Genomic DNA, 16,099 nt, shown 5'->3' with positions numbered 1-16,099 from the left:
GTCGTCGTGAAGATCTGACAAAGTCGTAGACACTGTCTGTCAGCTGCACCGCAGCGCAGAGAGGAAAAGGTAAAGTTAAACTGCATCCCAAGTCGAAGCTTTCCTTCGACCTAGGTCCGGCCTCCTCCCTGGCTACTGAGAAGTCTGCAGAGGTGCAAGGCCTCCTCGGGCTGTGGCCCGGCCGCTTCTCACTCAGAGCCTCCACCAGGTCAGAACTCAGCCTCTGGGCAGGTGCCAACAGCGCCCCATCCCCAGGCTCCGGGCTCAACACAGGGAGGCGTCCTGCATGGCCTGCGGGGCCCAGGGAAGGGGACTCTTCGCTGCCCTGGCCCCGTGCTCGTCCACGGTGAGCCTCAGAAACACCTGCCTTCCAGGCCTCCCTCACCTGCAGGGGCTGGTGAAGGGACCCAGGCCCACTGCTGCCCTCCGGCCTCCCCAGGAAGCGCTGCTGCATGTGCCCAGGACCAGACCCGCAGGAATGATGGGGGTCAGGACCACAGCCCCCCTGAGCCTCCACGGGACAGCAGACATTGAGAAGATCGCATACCAGGCGCGGAGGAGGCCACAGAGCCTTGAGCTGGTCTTGAGACTCTACAGACAGGGCCGGGGAGGGAAGGAGGCTGCCCACGGCCAGCACCCGCACCAGTCAGGGCCTGACCGGGACAGGCCTCCCCGGCCTGCCAGCAGCCTTTCTGACCCACAGGGGATACAGTGCCCCAGCCGCCCGGCTCTGCTCCACAGGCCCAGCTCACACCGGGTACGGCATCGCTCTCCGGCCAGGACACCGCGGACCCGTCTGGACCCCCAGCAGGCGTCCCTGACGAGGCGGCTCACTCACCCCAAAATCGAAGCAGTTGAAGGAGGACCGGAAGTAGCTCCTGGGCCCCAGGCCGTACATCTTCAGGGACATCTCTGTGAGGAAGAGACCCAGGAAAACAAACTCTGCAAAGTCTAGGAGAAGCCGGAGAAGAGGGGGATTAGCTCGCGTCCTCCTCCCACCCGGCTCCAGCCCAGACAGGAGGACACCAGGCCTCCGGGCCGACCCCGGGTGGGGCTTCCAGGCCCGGTCGGTGGCCCCTGAGCTCCAACCTCAGCCCAGGACAGAACAGCCCGTGACCAGACAGGGGGTGTCGCAGAGCAGTGCTCCTCCCAGCTTGAAAGCTGAGCGCCCGGTGCCGTGGGACGCAGAGGCAGCCTCCCGGGAATGGGCTCAAGAGGGAGTTCTGGGTCAGGGGCCCAAATCCCCCGAGGAGGACCTAGGCGTCAGGCAGAGGGCGCCCACGCCTCGTGGAAAAGCTGGACGGCCTTGAGCCTGTCCTGCCTTCAGTCTCATTCCGCGCTCCGCACTGACGGCGGCTGGAATCCCTCAGCCGCCCGGCCAGGACCCCCGTCCCTCTGCGAGGACCTCCTGAGCCCCTTGGGCTCACAGCAGCACCGTGCTTGCAGGCTCGCCCCACTAAAGGCGAGTGTCCCTACCACCTGACACCCCCAGGCCCCCGCAGTACGAGTCTCCCAGGAGGCACCCATGCTTGCTGGGGGCCTTGGGGAGTCATACAGAGAGCCCTGTGGGCGGGGTGCCTTCAGCTTCCCGCAGGCTGGGCCGGGCAGGCAGCAGTGGTGAGCAGGGCCTGCCTCAGCCCAGGGACCCCGCCACGGCAGTGCTGACCTGGCTGGCAGGACTAAGGGAGGCTGCACTGGGCCTGCTGCGAACTCAGCGCACACAGACGCTACCCCTAACCCAGCCTGAGCAGAAGACAGGGTCAGAGCAAGAAGAAAGAGCGCAAAAGCTGTGCGAGGCCACAGACCGCAGGAGACGCAGCCGAGCCCAGCCGCTGACGGCTGCCAGACCGGGCATCCCGGACGTCAGAGCAAGGCCACCGTCTCTGATCCCCCTCCCAAAGCTGGAATCCACCCATCATTTCAGACAGTGAGCCCAGGGCACAGGAGCCAGGGAAGCAGCTCAGCACCAAGGGCAGAGCCCGCCACGCAGGGCCAGGGACCGATGGGGTCCAGTCACCAGGCAGTTGCCCACGCAGCCTCCCCAGGGCCTCTGGCATCCAGGCTGGTTGGGAGACTGGACCTCAAGCAGCTCATGCTAAAACAGGTGGTAGAAGAGGGGGCCACACACCTCCTGCCCTCCCTGTGCACCCCGAAAGCTACTCCCCCCACGGCTCTCCACCAAGTGCCGCACAGACGCAGCGGCCTCACTGGGCAGGTCTGCGGCAGCCGAGACCCTGAACGAGCAGAGACATCAGTTCCGCCGCCCGCTGGGCTCCGTGCCTCACAGACACACACGTGACGGTCCACACGGCCCTGGAAGGTCTCGGGTAGGGGACCGGAGTACGCGGACAGCCAGCTCCTGCCTGGCCGCTGAAACCAGTCAAAGCGCAGCAGGGCACCCGAGGCGAGCACGGGACGAGCGATGAGACGGCGAAGCGGCCTCCCGGAGACGCAGGGGGGCTGTGCCTGAGCCCAGTCGGGACACAAGCCCCGTGGCCCCTGCCCCTCAGGACCCCACGAGAGGAGCTCAGGTCCTGGGAGGAGAGACCACGGAGATGGGCACCCCAGCCGCCCACAGGGCAGACCCTGCAGCTGACACTGCCTGGGTGTCCATGTTGCTCCCCAGGAGACCAAAGCGGGAGCCCTTTGCGTGAACGAGCACAGGAGCTGCCGAAGGGGAAGCTTTCGGAGAAAGGGGACACCTGGAGCAGAGCCCCCAGTGCCCTGCCGGCTCCTTCTCTCTCCCAAGGAGGAGACCCTCAGCTTCACGTGCTCAGCCTCCCCTCAGAGGCCAAGAAAGGGTGTTCACGCATTCATTCAACTAGCAGGCACCGGCGCTCCTCTGAGCTGGCCCGGGAGACAGCTGACCCCTCTCCCCAGGAGCTCACAGGCTAGGGGAGCAGAGCAGGTAAGTTAAACGGTGTTTGCGTTATAACAGGAGGACAGCATACCGTGGGAACAGAGGGACAGAGGGGAGGGTGGCCAGGTCTGTCCCGTGAGGCCTGGGGGTTCACGGGGTGACAGCATCCACTCCCATCCCTGCTTCACCATCCAAGCCTCAGTCTCAGGGTCCTGAGTGCATTGGGAGCGGTGTGCTTGGTGGGCAGACAGTGAGGTGCACAGTACCCGCTCTCTGCAGGGCGGCCAGCCTCAGGCCAGAGTCCCATGGCGAGCTCTGATGAAGCTGGTCCGGAAGGGGAGTCCCCACCTCTGTGTCTGCCTCCTGCAAGGCCTGCCCTCCCCTGCTGGGTCAGCCTGTCTCAGCCCCAGCCCAGCTGTCACGGGCACTGAGCAGAGGTATCCAGAGCCAGCATAGACCCACCCCTCCCTCCAGCCATTTTCCCCGGGGAATGCTGATGAACTCAGGCATTTCCAGGAAACCACAGAGGAGGCAAGGCAGTGAGGGGGCAGATTCCCCGCAGGGATACCTGCGGCCTGGCCCAGCACCCGGACACTTCCAGCCTCGCGCTCCTGCACGTCAGACAAGCGACCAGGCCATGCGGCTCACCCCCAGCCCACTCAGCTGGCAAACCCCCGGGAAACAGGGAGTAACCACAGGACTGACTGGGCACCACCGGCTTCTTCCGAGGGAAGAAAAGGCCTGGTTAGGACGCCCCAGGGAACAGCCACGCCATTGGCCGAGCTAGGAGGAAGCCCTGTCTCCCCGCGCCCTACCCAGCCCCCGAGGGCGCGGAGACTGCAGCCTGAGGACTCAAGGCAGACACTGAATTCGGTCCCAAACCACGGGCCCAGGACACATGATTCAGGGGCCAGGGCACCAGTTCAACGTGCACACTCTGTTCCGTAACCCGCCCTCTCCCGGGGAGCCAGCCTGTCTGCTAGAAGCTCCCTGGGCCCCTCTTGCTTCTCCTTTCTCTTTGCCCTTTCCCATTATACCAGCAAAGATTTCAATCGAAGTTTGGGAAACAGTAGCCTGGAGTCCCACCCCCAACACAGGCCTCCCCACCCCCACTTCCAAGTGGCCTATGGAGCCGTCTGTCCACGGCCCACAAGAACCCTTGAGCAGCTTCCCAGGCTCCCAGTTGGAGCTGTCCAGGCTCAGTGTGGCTGGCCCGTCAGGGTCCAGAACTGGGAGCCAGGAGGGTTCTTCTCTGGAGAATGGCTCTCTTGGCCACCTAGGTGACTGCAGGCGCGCAGGGTTCCGAGCAGAGAGGGAGGCGCTTGTGGGAACCCAGAACAGGCTGTTTCCAGATCAGCCACAGACACGAGCAGGGTGAAGGCGGCTGACCCTGGGGAAGGGGAAGGAGGGAGCACTGACCGCAGGACAGAAGTCATTCATGCAGTGTCTTTGGAGCTCTTGTGAGGCAAGACAACAAAGCAAGACCTTCAGTTGCATGTGCCCTGCAGGGCCCTTGGGTGCGAAGGGTCAGCCTGGTCCCTGGGGAGGGACCTCAGCTCTTTGCCTCCTTGGAACTGTAGCCAGGGCCGGACAGGTCATGACCCAGAGCCCCTGGCCTGGCCTGAGGCTCATGGACACAGGCTTGCAGGGCATCCCTGGTCATGGACACACCCAAATTCAACCAACCAAGAAGAAAAACAGAAACAACCAGAAGAGCCCTGGGAGATCCCTGGGAGCCAGGACTCTTTCTCCTCAGGAATCCAGGGCAGATGGGTCCCTCATTCCCTGGGTCTAAAGCCCTTATGGGGGAGGACACATGACCCCGGTGCCCCAGACCCCTCACTCATTTCCCACTACCCTGATGGATGGGGGTCTAACCAGATCAGCCGGGCTCCCTGGAAGCCGGGCCCAGGTTGTTGGGGAGCCCTGGGATGGGGAGCCCAGGCCTGGGGCACAGCCAGGCCCCCAGCAGAGGTCCCGGGAGCACTTCAGTCAGCGCAGGGGTCCTGCCCAGGGCATCCCAAAGCAGGTTGTGGACCGGAAGCGGTTCAGAAGAGGTTGGCGGAGGCGGGGCGGAGGGGGGGCGGGGGCAGGGGCGGGTCCGGGGGCGGGGCGGGGGCAGGGGCGGGGCCGGGCCCGGCTACGTACACAGCGCCGTGGTGAGCCGCTGGGGCTGGTTGTAATGCACCATGGCCACGCACAGCGTGTTCAGGGCCACCACGCACAGCACCACCCAGTAGAAGCTCTGCGCCTTCACCAGACGCCGGATGAAGAACCGGAACATCTTCTCCTTCCTGCGGAAGTACGACGAGCTCTCCGTCTTCCCGCTCTTGAGGCTGGCTCGGGCAAAGGGGGACCCTGCGGGAACAGGGGCTCACTGAGGACGTGGGGGACAGGTGGGCCCCAGGACACGCTCGCCCTCCGCCGCTGTGAGCCCCGCAGATGCGTCCTCGAGGACATGCTTCCCCCACCCCACAAGGATGCTTGCCCCCAGCCCTGGCCCAGCTCGAGGCCCCAGTTTCCATCACAGGCACCAAGTGTGTCAGACCCGCTACCGACATTGTGCTAATGACCTGTGTCCCCTGCAGTGGGTCCTGAGCCCACCCCCGCTTCACAAATGAGGGAACCCAGAGCCTCGGCGGTCTCCATGGCTGCTGGGCTCTGGCTGCGAGACCGGGATTGGAACCGGCCTCTGGTCCCCAGCGCCCCCGGCCACCTTCCAGGAGGGCAGCCCCGATGCGCCCAGGCCATTCCAACTCCTCCGTGCGGCCTGGGGAGTCCTGCTGCTTCTGGCCCTCGCTCCCTCTGTAGCTCAGGGGTCAGCAGCCACTGACCACCTGCTTTTCAAGGAGTTTTACTGGAACACAGCCAAGCTCCTTTGCATCTGGCCCATCTGCAGAGCTAAGTGTGGTCCACAGAGCCCCCAAAACTCAGTCTCCAGAAAGTTTGCCAAGGAAGCTGCTCCTCTGCCCCGACTCACCCGCCAAACCCACTGCCTTCCCTCATTTCCATGCCTGCGGCACCTCTGCTCTGCCCCCACCGAAAAGCGCTTCCCTCACTGGCTCCTTCTCAGCTCCACGTCCCGGCGTCAATACCGCCCTTCTTTAGGCTCCAGCTAACAGGTCTCCAGCCCCCCAACAATCGCACCCTTATACAGCTGCACTGTGTCGGCCTGTCGGCCTGTTCTGTGCCCAACCCCCAGGCCACACTGAGCTCTGGGGGGACAGGGCCACCCTCTGCACCACCCAACCCCTCGCGCCACTTGACAAACGAGCGAGCAGACTTTGTGGGTGCTTGGAAAGTCTGAGTGCCTCCGAGTGTTTCAACCCAGCTGGCTCTGAACACCTGGCCTGGCCGTCAGTTCCTGGGGAAGAAGCGTGTGAGTGTGTGTTCCGTGATGGTGGGCGCATTTGCACAGGTTTGTGTGCGTGTCCACACCCAGACTCTCAACAGCACAACAAGAGCATTATCAGGCTGGTGTTTTCTTGGAGTCACTATATGAAGACGGGCCGAGGCCTCTGGAGAGACCTGTCCACAAGCTGAGCAGCTGCATCGGGCAGGGAGACGCTGTGCCCCAGACACAGGAGGAGCCGTCCCGAGGAGCACCCGTCAGTCAGCCCTTGTGGTGGGCGGGGCGTGCAGGGCCCTAACGCAGAGTTCCTGGCACTCTAGATGCCACACCCCACCCACACCCACGGAAGACACTGCTCCATCACAGCCCCTGGCTACGCCGGGACACAGCCTCCCAATCCACAGCCAGACAGCAGCCAATGCCGATTATTCAGGGCTGGCTCATTCAACGAAACCTCTTGGCCAGCCTTGCCAAGGGTTGCAAAATGCCAAGGCCACAGCCAGACACACCTGCTCCCTCCTCAAAGGCAGCCGTGGGGCACAGAAGGAAGACAGGCACCCAGTACAGACAAGACGAGGAGAAACCCCCACACAGGCAGAGCCATCACGGACCCACCCTGTGAACCCCCATGCTCAGAAACCCCAGACACAGCCATTGAGAAACAGAGTCACACACATGTGCTACACAGCATACCCGGACGCTGACCAAACCCCCCAGAGACACACTCGGTTTCACACAGGCACACACCTGTGAACACACACAGGCCCGCTCTGGGAAGGGAGGTCAAGAGAACACTTGACTCAAGCAAACCACTTTGTGCATACCCATGGCTGGGGAGACAAGAAGCACATTCTCCACAGAGATCCCTGCTGGACAAGCCCCGTGAGGCCGGCCAAGCCCGGCCACGAGAAGGGCCTCAGGGCTGCTGCCCTCGCATAGCTGCCTGGCCACGTCCGCCAGGGCCTTGGGGCCCCAGGGCGTTCCGGGCCTGGGTCCCAGCAAGCAGCTCCTGTGTGCTCACGTCAGCTCTCTTTTACTGTGCTCAAGCCAGTTCACAGTAAAAGTGAAAATATGTCACATCCAGAATCATAGCTTTGGGTGGGGAAAACATGAGACATCGGGACTTCTTTTTGGCTTTGTACAGTTTTCAGGTTTAACTTAATCGGCATATATTCTTTATGATGAAAAGGCTTATTTCAAGAAAAATACATATCTTCAAGCTAGGGGGCAATGGAGAATGGAATGGACTCTGAATGACAACAGAATTGGGCACTGGTTAGGACGAGGCGGGTGCCCACAACACTTGGGTGTCTTCGCGCTGTGCCCAGACAGGGGCTCGTTAGTCAGTATAACGCCCACGCCAGTCCTGCTTAGCGCCCACTCTTCAAGAACCGCCCTGAGCGGGGCACAGAAACACAGGGTGGCCACAACCTGCCAGGTCACAGGTCACAGGTCACAGATCACAGGTGACAGGCAGGAAGTGCAAGTCCCCTTCCGGCTTAGTGGCTGCCTCTGTGGGTCTGGGGAGCGGAAGTGACGTGGGCTGAACGCCAGGCACGTGGACGTGAACCCCGTCTGCCCACCAGGCACGTGGCTGGTACACCCTCGCGGCTAGAGAGTCCCTACTGGAAACAGGTCCAGGGTCACACGTGCCTCACAGGGTCTCGGGGTTAAAGGAAACCATGCAGGCCAGCCCACCGGGCCCCAACCAGCAGCCAGCAGGGGGCGGGGAGGGGGAGAACCCAGGAGGTGCCAGGCCCCATGTCCAGACCCGTGGGAACCAACAGCTGCCAAGCCTGAGGGCCCCCGAGTGCAAGGAGACGCCTGGGCTCTGCCGGGGCCACGGGGGAAAGTCTACAGGGTCCCAGGATCTGGCACAGCACCAAACCAATCAAAATAAAACTGAGAGAGAAAATAAAATTCCCTCCCAAAATCATCCAGCAGCTGAAAGGAAAGAAGTTCACTCTTGAAAACCCCAAACTAGTAGCCTCAAAAATGCAGCAAAGCAATCTTAAATAAACACAAGAAACGTAAGGAGGAAGAAATCATGAGGAAAAGGACGAGCGCCACAAAGGAACAAAGTAAGATACACATGAAGTAACAGGGACTCCAGGACTAAAAGGAACAAGGAAAGGAGATTGAGTAACTGAACAAATGGGAGAAAACATCCTTCATGTAGGAAGACCTGAGCCTGCAGGCTGAGGCCCACTGGGTTCCTGACCCCAGGCAAAGGGAGTTACAGGGGAGACCTTGTCTGCAGCCAGGAAACGAGAGGACAAGGCAGTGACACCCACAGAACAAGAGACAATGACCACAGCAGCAAAAGTTTTCTCATCTTGAGAACCACGGAGGACACCTGAGTATGACCGGAAGCCAGTCCCCCACCTACACACCCATCTAAGGGGGACAATAAGGAATGACAGAGCAGAGCTGAGACAAAGCAAACCGCTGTGTGGTGCGCAGCGACTGCAAGGTGAGAACCTCTACGTGACCACGTGTGTGATGGAAAGGCTAAGTCAGGATTTCTGCGCCCGGGGCAAACACAGGGACTAACAACAGCCAAGAACTAAATCCCACAAACAACTCAAACCAGGAGTGGGGAGCGAGGAGGGGAAATACTGCAAAGGCCTCATCTTATTGGGTTGGGGCTAAGGGCGGAGAGATGGGAAATAGGGCGATTTGGTTATGGAAATAATGCATCTTGGTGGTAAAGAGGGTAGAGGAATACGCTAAAATAGTAAAGAAAATGTTTCTAATTCTGGGAGCAGGGAAGGGAAGGTAACCATTTGTGGACCGGAAATCAGCAAAGGAGGAGAGGGTGATAAACAGTAACCTGATCAAAGCAGCAAAGCTGGGAAAAACAGACCACCATATGAAATATCGATACCAAATGTGAAGGAATGAGGAAGGAAGAAGTCACGGATGTCAGCCCTTACACTGAACAGAGACAGACTGGATCCCTCCATTAGGGACAGAGACCGGAAGACTGGGTTAAAAAAAAAAAAAAAAACAAAACCCAGCTAAATACTGCATGTAAGAAGAACACTTAAAATGCTTAAAATGATAAAGAAGAGTTGAAAATGAAAGGGAAAGCAAAGATACCAAGCAATGCAAGCTAAACACCAAAACCAATGGTAGTAACAGAAAGTATGACATTTGCTGTCAGACAAGGAACTGTCCAGTGGAGGAACTAAACGGATAAAGAAGGTATTGTGTGATGATGAAAAGCATAATTTACAAAGAAGATGTAACAGTCATAAACTCCACATCTACCAAAGCATATAGTGGTTAAATACATAAACAAAAGCCATGAGAAATACAGGAGGAAGCATCAAGGAAATGCAAATCAAAACCATAATGATTTATCACCTCACACTTGTCAGGATGGCTATTTCCAAAAAAGACAAAACACAAGTGTTGGCGAGGATGTGGAGAAATTGGAACCCTCGTGCACTGTTGGTGGGAATGCAAACTGGTGTAGCCGCTGTGGAGAACAGTATGGAGGGTCCTCAAAAAAGTTAAAAATAAAACTACCTGATGATCCAGCAATCCTACTACTGGAAAGAGAGAGAGAGAGAGAGAGATCTCCAAAATAATTGAAATCAGAATCTTGACGAGATCTGAGTTCTCCATGTTCTCTGCAGCACTATTCACAATAGATAAGATGTGGAAACAACTTAAGCGTCCACTGACAGATGAATGGATAGAGAAAATGTGGTCTATACGTACCACAGAATACTACTCAGCCTTAAAAAAGAAGGAAATTCTGCAACATGCACCAGCACGGATGGACCTTGAGGATATCATGCTAAGTGAAACAAGCTACCTTCAGAAAGACAAATACTTCATGACTGATTACACGCGCATGAGGTATCTAAAATAATGAAATTCATAAAACCAAAGACCGGGACGGTGGTGACCAGGGGCTGCTGGGCGGGGATGGCGAGCTGTGATGAACAGGCCCAGAGTTTCAGTTAAGCAGGATGAACAAGCCCTGAAGACCTGCTGCCCAGCAGCACAGCACCTGCCGTCAACGGTGATCCACTGTACACTTGGAATTGGAGAGGATGGATCTCATGATGTGTTCCTACCACACACACACACAATTTTAAGATAAAAAAATACAACAGAAACTTATTAATAAAAAAAAAAATGAAGTGGCAATGTTCAAAACACGTCTTTCAGAACTGAACAGATCTAGTGATAAAACACAAAGGCCTAAAGAACTGGAGAACACAATCAATAAACTTGATTTTAAGAGATACCCATACAACCTGACAACTCTCCAAAACAGAGCATACACTTTCCGTCAGTGAAACTTTTTAAAATCAGTCATGAACTTAGAGTTTGAAAATTTCTAAACTTAGAGATTTACTGGCCACATTTCCCAACCATTATCTGATAAAATTAGATATAATAGAAACATGATCAAAGTATCTTGCTACTTATAAATTAAGAAGCACACTCGCAGATAACCTTTGCCTCAAGAGGAAAGTAAAGAAATTGTTATCTGGAAACCAGTACAGAGGGGGACTTCACAGCAAAGCTTTGTGCAGAGGAAAATATGCAGCCTTAACTGCTTTTGCTGTTAAAGAAGAAAAAAGAACAAGTTACACATTTTCAGAAGTTAGAAAAATAATAATAAAATAAATAAAAATAATGTAAAAAGATAAACCTAATAAAGATTAAAAATAACAATAATAAAATTGAAAACAAAAAGTAGAAGAAAGGAAATCTACAATCTGGTTATTTTAAATGATCATTAATACAGACTAACCTCATATGATCCTAATTCAGAAAATAGAAAGCAAAGGCAAACATACTAATAACTGGAAAAAAGCAAAACCAAACTCAACACACTCTAGTCAGTCTCAGAGCTTTAAATAGCCTCTGCAGCCTGAATGCCAGAGCCCAACACATAAAGCGCCCACCTGACACCCCACTGCATCTCCAACATGCGTCTCAAACTCAGCACCTCTGAACCGAATTCCGGACGTCGTCCCCCAGAACGCACATGTCCCAGATCCCCTCCTCCCAGGGAGGGCTACTCTGTGGACACTTCCTGCAGAGCTGTGCTTGATGTCTCTCTCTTTCTCTCACACCCACGTCCGACTGGTCAGCAAATCCTGTGGGCTTGTCCTCAAAATAGATCTAGAATCCAACCACTTACCACCCCCATGGCTGCCACCAGCCGCGGGGTCTTCATAGCGGCCTCCGACCTGGTCCTGCTCCTGCCCTCTCTGCATGTCAGTCTGTCCTCAGCGCCCCGCAGGAGCCAGATGCTGCCTCCCCTCTGAAGACCACCCTGGCAGCCAGAGTCCCCTGACCCGGTCATTTCCTCTCCTGCTGCCCCCACGCCCCCCCTCCCCCGCCCAGCCCCCTCCGCTTGGCTCCAGCCACACCGGCCTCCCGGACTCTCCTGCCTCAGGGTCCTCTCACCTGTCGTGGGGATTCTCTGTCTCCAGGTGAGCTGGCTTGCTCACTTACTTCAGCTTTTTACTCAAAGGCGACCTTTCCCGAGGCCATCTGCGGCCACTCTGTTTAAAATTCCAACACCCCCAGACCCTTCAAGCCCCCTCCTCTACTTTTTTTCTTTTTCACACCTAGCACTGGAATGGAAACTCCAAAAAATGAAAGGCTTCTGCATCTTGCTTACTGCCATAGCCCAGTGCCTCAGGCACTTCCCAGCACATCTGGGCACTTAGTAAATATCTGTTGAGTGAATGGACCAGCAAATGACTGAATACAGAAGAGATGAAAAGAATATAAGAGAACTCTACATGCAGCTCTATAGAAACAAGTTAGAAAAGGCCACAAAATGGAAGATTTCCTAACAAAATATAATTTATAAAACTGGTCCATTTTCATTTTTTAACTAGATGGGTTCACATTTTTATCTCACCTTTAAAGAACAGAAAATTTAGGTGTTATTTAAATTATTCCAAGCTATAGAAAAAGATTTTTTTAACTCTCCAATTCATTTTACAAAATCAGAATAAAAACTCTAGGTAAAATAGGAACAGAGGGAACTATTTAAATATAACACTCACAAGATAAACTTGAAAAAAAATTTAACAAAATTCAGATCCACAACATACATTGGTCTCTTATGAACAAACACAAACAACCCGATAGAAGAATGTACAGAGTATATGAAGAGTCACCAACACCTAAATTTTAATGGGAAACAAACATTTAAAAAGAGCTTCAAAATCACTAGTAGTGAGTGAAATGAGAAGTAAAGTCCCCTTGAAATATCACTTTATAATCATTCAATTGCCCTCAAACTGGTAACAGTCAAAAGTAGCTGCAACATCCAAGCAGGACGAGGGCAGATGTCTTCCTGCCCTGTTGATGGATGTGAATTCACAGCCCTTCTGGAGAGCAGTGTGGCGGCAGCCCTGAAGGTGCCAACACACCCCTCACCTCAGCAGCCCTGCTCCTGGGAACCCATCCCACGAGGGACATAAAGCACTGGTGGGGAAGGACAGATGTTTATAGGATTTGGGGGGCAGCCGATTACCTGACAGTGAATCCACACCACGGAACACCACACAGCTACTTACAAGAGCGAACTCAAATCAGACCAACTGATGGGGAGGGGTTTCCAAGAGGCACTGATGAAAAAAATTGGTATGAAACTATTTCTGTAACATGAAAAGACCCCAAAACTCTACAACATGTATATGTTCGTGTGTGTGCGCGCGTGAGTGTATGAGTGTTATCGAGAAACAAGGAAGGATAAACCCCAAGCTATTAACATGCGTTTACTGGGGACAAAGAAGGGGAAAGTGGAAACAAACAGATAAACAAATACACAAATGACTTATTAGAGAGGTCTGTATATAAACATAACAATATAATGGGAAGCAGCTCTTCCAACTCGAGTCCACCAGGATCGCTGGAGAGCAAGGAGGTCTGCCTTGGATGTGACTTGGAACCTTGTCATGAAAAGCTGTCATTGCCAAGCGCTGGCCCCCCTCCCACACTGCCGAAGGTGGAGACCCAGGGCTGAGCCCTCCTTTGCCGCAGAATGCACAATGACAGGGCATTTAGTGCAAAAAGGCCTGGGCACTTCTGGTGCTAGACTTCCGGTACCAGGCTGAGAGGAGGTACTAAAACGATAAAAGATAAAAGAACCAGGTTCCCCTTTTACTGTTTGAGAAGCAAGGGATGAAGCCAAGCCCTCAGAGGCAGCAGGACCCAAGGAACATGGGAGATACACAGGGCTTAGAAGAGAGATGGCAAGAAACTTTCGGTCCCTACAGAGTCAGTGACACATACAGCCTCCGGCCTGGGGATATGCCCAAGGGCTCCACGTCCACACAGGACGGCAGAGCCAAGAACAGCCAGCAGCCAGCAGTGTACTGAAATGAATGCGTGCGAGGCCTGAGCAAAAAGGAACTCCCAGGAGCTGTGCGTGCAGCCCACCCCACGGGCTGGCCCCAGGCAGAAACCCCAGTACCAGGGTGCTGCACTTCTCACTGTCGGGGGGACACACACGGGACGGGCTTACTTGGGGGGTGTGGGCGGTAGGGAAGGAGGGAAGCCGAGGTGACAGGGAGGGAGCGGGGTGCACACTCCGCCTGCAGCCACAGGCCCACAGAGACTCACCCACAGCACAGAGGTCTGCAAAACGGTCCTCCCCCTCCTCCGCGTGGATCAGGTCATTTCGGCTCTTCTTGGTGGCCGCTCTCTTCAACACTGCTTTAAACAAAGGGTGGGAGGAGGCAGCATGAGTCCGGGCCTCCAGATGACCTGCCTCAGGGCTGGGCGGTGCCACTGTGGGCCGTGCCAGGAACCGGCAGCCTTTCCAGATCTCTCCTGAAGCTGAAGCTGAGGGAAGGCAGGACGATGCCTGGCCCCCATGGGCCCCTCTCGGTCTTCAGAGCAAAAGGGACAAGGGATTTTGAGGTTGGGCCCTGCTTGTCCTTCTCTCCACGATGATGTCCATGGGGAAGGCCTGGCTACCGTGGAGACCAGGAAACCTCCATGTGGGATAGGGCCAGGGCTGCAGCCGGCTGCCCCAACAGCCCACACCCCAAGGCCAGGTGAGACCAGAGAAATCAGGTCAAGGCTGCAGAGCGGCCAGCACAGACTGCTCAAGGCCCCAGGTGTGGGCCCAGGCGAGACCGCAACATGCGTGGCCATGCCGTCTGGCCCTGTCCTGAGCAGCAGGTGTGAAGAGAGAGCAGCCTTCCTGCCACCGGGGCTGTGCTGGCCCCCGTCCCTGCCCCCGTGGCCCCAGGCTGTGCTAGGGGTCTTTCTACAGCAATCTGGGGGCATCTCCCTGAGCCCTGGGGACAGATACAGCTTGGATTAAACCAGCAGTTTTCAAGCTTCTAGAAGCGGCGCTGTCCAACACAACTTTCTATAACGACTTGAAACGTGCTGAGACTGAGGATCTGGATTTTCACTTTCGTTTCATTGTAACATACGCACCTGCAAGCTCACACAGTCACGTGTCAGCTGTCAGCTGCCATGCCGGAAAACACAGCCCTCAGCACAGGCTCCTGTGACCCCCAGGCTGAGCCCACCGCTGGCTATGCCCACTCTGGTGCATGGCACGCAGCTCCGCAGGAGCGTGCAGCTGACCCTCCCAGGGCCTGCCTCCAGGAAGGTCCCGCCCAGGACCGTGTTAAGTGACCAACGCGCAGGCACCTGGCTGAGCAGAGGGCATCATGCCTCGCACGCAAGCGTGCACACGTGTCACCGCCCACCCAGCCACCAAAGCCCTGTGGCCAGGCAAGGAGTGCTGACAGCGGTCACCTACCATCCAGAGGGGACTTCTCCTCTGCGTTCTTGTCCTCCTCGGCCAGCATGACTTCCTCTGTGAGTGAGACACAGCCTCAGGCCAGAGCCCTCCTGTGCCCACCCCTGAGCAGGGCTCGTCCCCCAGGAACACAGCAGGAAGGAGGTGAGACCCTGCCCTCTCGGCCCTCACGCTTCCAGAAGCCGGCAGGGCCCATGGCTGAGCTTTTCCTACCGAGACACACCCCTTGATGGGTCCCGCAGACGGCGCCCTGTGACGAGGGCCTGGCTTGCTCTCCTCACAAATCGCCCTCCCGAGAGCAGCCCCCGCCCCAGGTGAGCTCAAGCCTGGGAGGGCGCTGGGGAGGAGGAGCCGGCAGAGGCCAGGCCAGGAGCACCACACAGCCCTGTCCTCACCGGCCTTGAAGATCCACTCCAGGTACCCGTTGAGCTCCCGCTCGATCTGCTGCTGCCGGCGGAGCTTCAGGAAGGCCCGGCGGTTCTCCACCCGCTCGCGCTCCTTGGCGAACTCTCTGTGATGGGCAAGGCCGGAGCGGGAAGCAGATCAGGCGGGTGTGAGCACACCCACAGGCCCACCGTGTGCGGCCAGAGGCACAGGGACTCAGGAAGAGGCCAGGACAGGGGAAGCAGGCCACGGGCCACCCCTCCCGGTGCCTCCCATCACCTGGCCTCTTCCCCCACCCCCGCCCCGAGCACTTAACAGGCCCAGGTGAGCCCTCTCTCCTCAGGCTCCTGCAGCTCGTAGGGACAGCACCTCAGTGCCCAGAGAGGGGGCTCCAGATGGCAGGGACAATTCCACCTCCCCCTGGCCTAGAGCAGGCCTGGGCATGCACCCTCCGAGGGCCGGGCCCTGTCATCTGGACAGAGACACTACAGAGAGCTTCTGGACAACAATCCCCCAGAGGAGAACTTCCACTTTGTTTCTTCTGCTGGTTCAGACCCAGAGCCATTGCTAGAAGGAGGAGAGACGGGCAGGCACTGGATCGGCTGAGGGCGGCCAGAGATGACAGGGAGACACTCTAGAGTCACCCAGCTCCTCAGCCAAACCACTGAGGCTCTTCTGCCCTCCTGGGCCCTCAGCACCACTGCCCCAGTCTCCCAGCCAAGCTTAGAAG

The 16,099-nt window shown here is 56.6% G+C and overlaps 1 protein-coding gene across 2 annotated transcripts in view; it reads right to left on the bottom strand.

Moving 5' to 3' along the window:
- CACNA1B (calcium voltage-gated channel subunit alpha1 B) overlaps window positions 1–16,099 on the bottom strand; it is a 184,987-nt gene that overhangs the window by 110,722 nt on the left and 58,166 nt on the right. For both annotated transcript variants that reach the window (XM_036855907.1, XM_036855905.1), the window contains 5 exons: window positions 15,381–15,496; window positions 14,986–15,042; window positions 13,827–13,916; window positions 5,009–5,218; window positions 839–951 (listed from right to left, as the gene is read on the bottom strand). In XM_036855907.1, the coding sequence (XP_036711802.1) occupies window positions 839–951; window positions 5,009–5,218; window positions 13,827–13,916; window positions 14,986–15,042; window positions 15,381–15,496 (586 nt within the window). The remainder of the gene's footprint in view (window positions 1–838; window positions 952–5,008; window positions 5,219–13,826; window positions 13,917–14,985; window positions 15,043–15,380; window positions 15,497–16,099) is intronic.

Source organism: Balaenoptera musculus, chromosome 6 (assembly GCF_009873245.2).
Source record: "Balaenoptera musculus isolate JJ_BM4_2016_0621 chromosome 6, mBalMus1.pri.v3, whole genome shotgun sequence".
NCBI lineage: Eukaryota > Metazoa > Chordata > Mammalia > Artiodactyla > Balaenopteridae > Balaenoptera > Balaenoptera musculus.
This window is presented reverse-complemented; position numbering and strand designations above follow the sequence as displayed.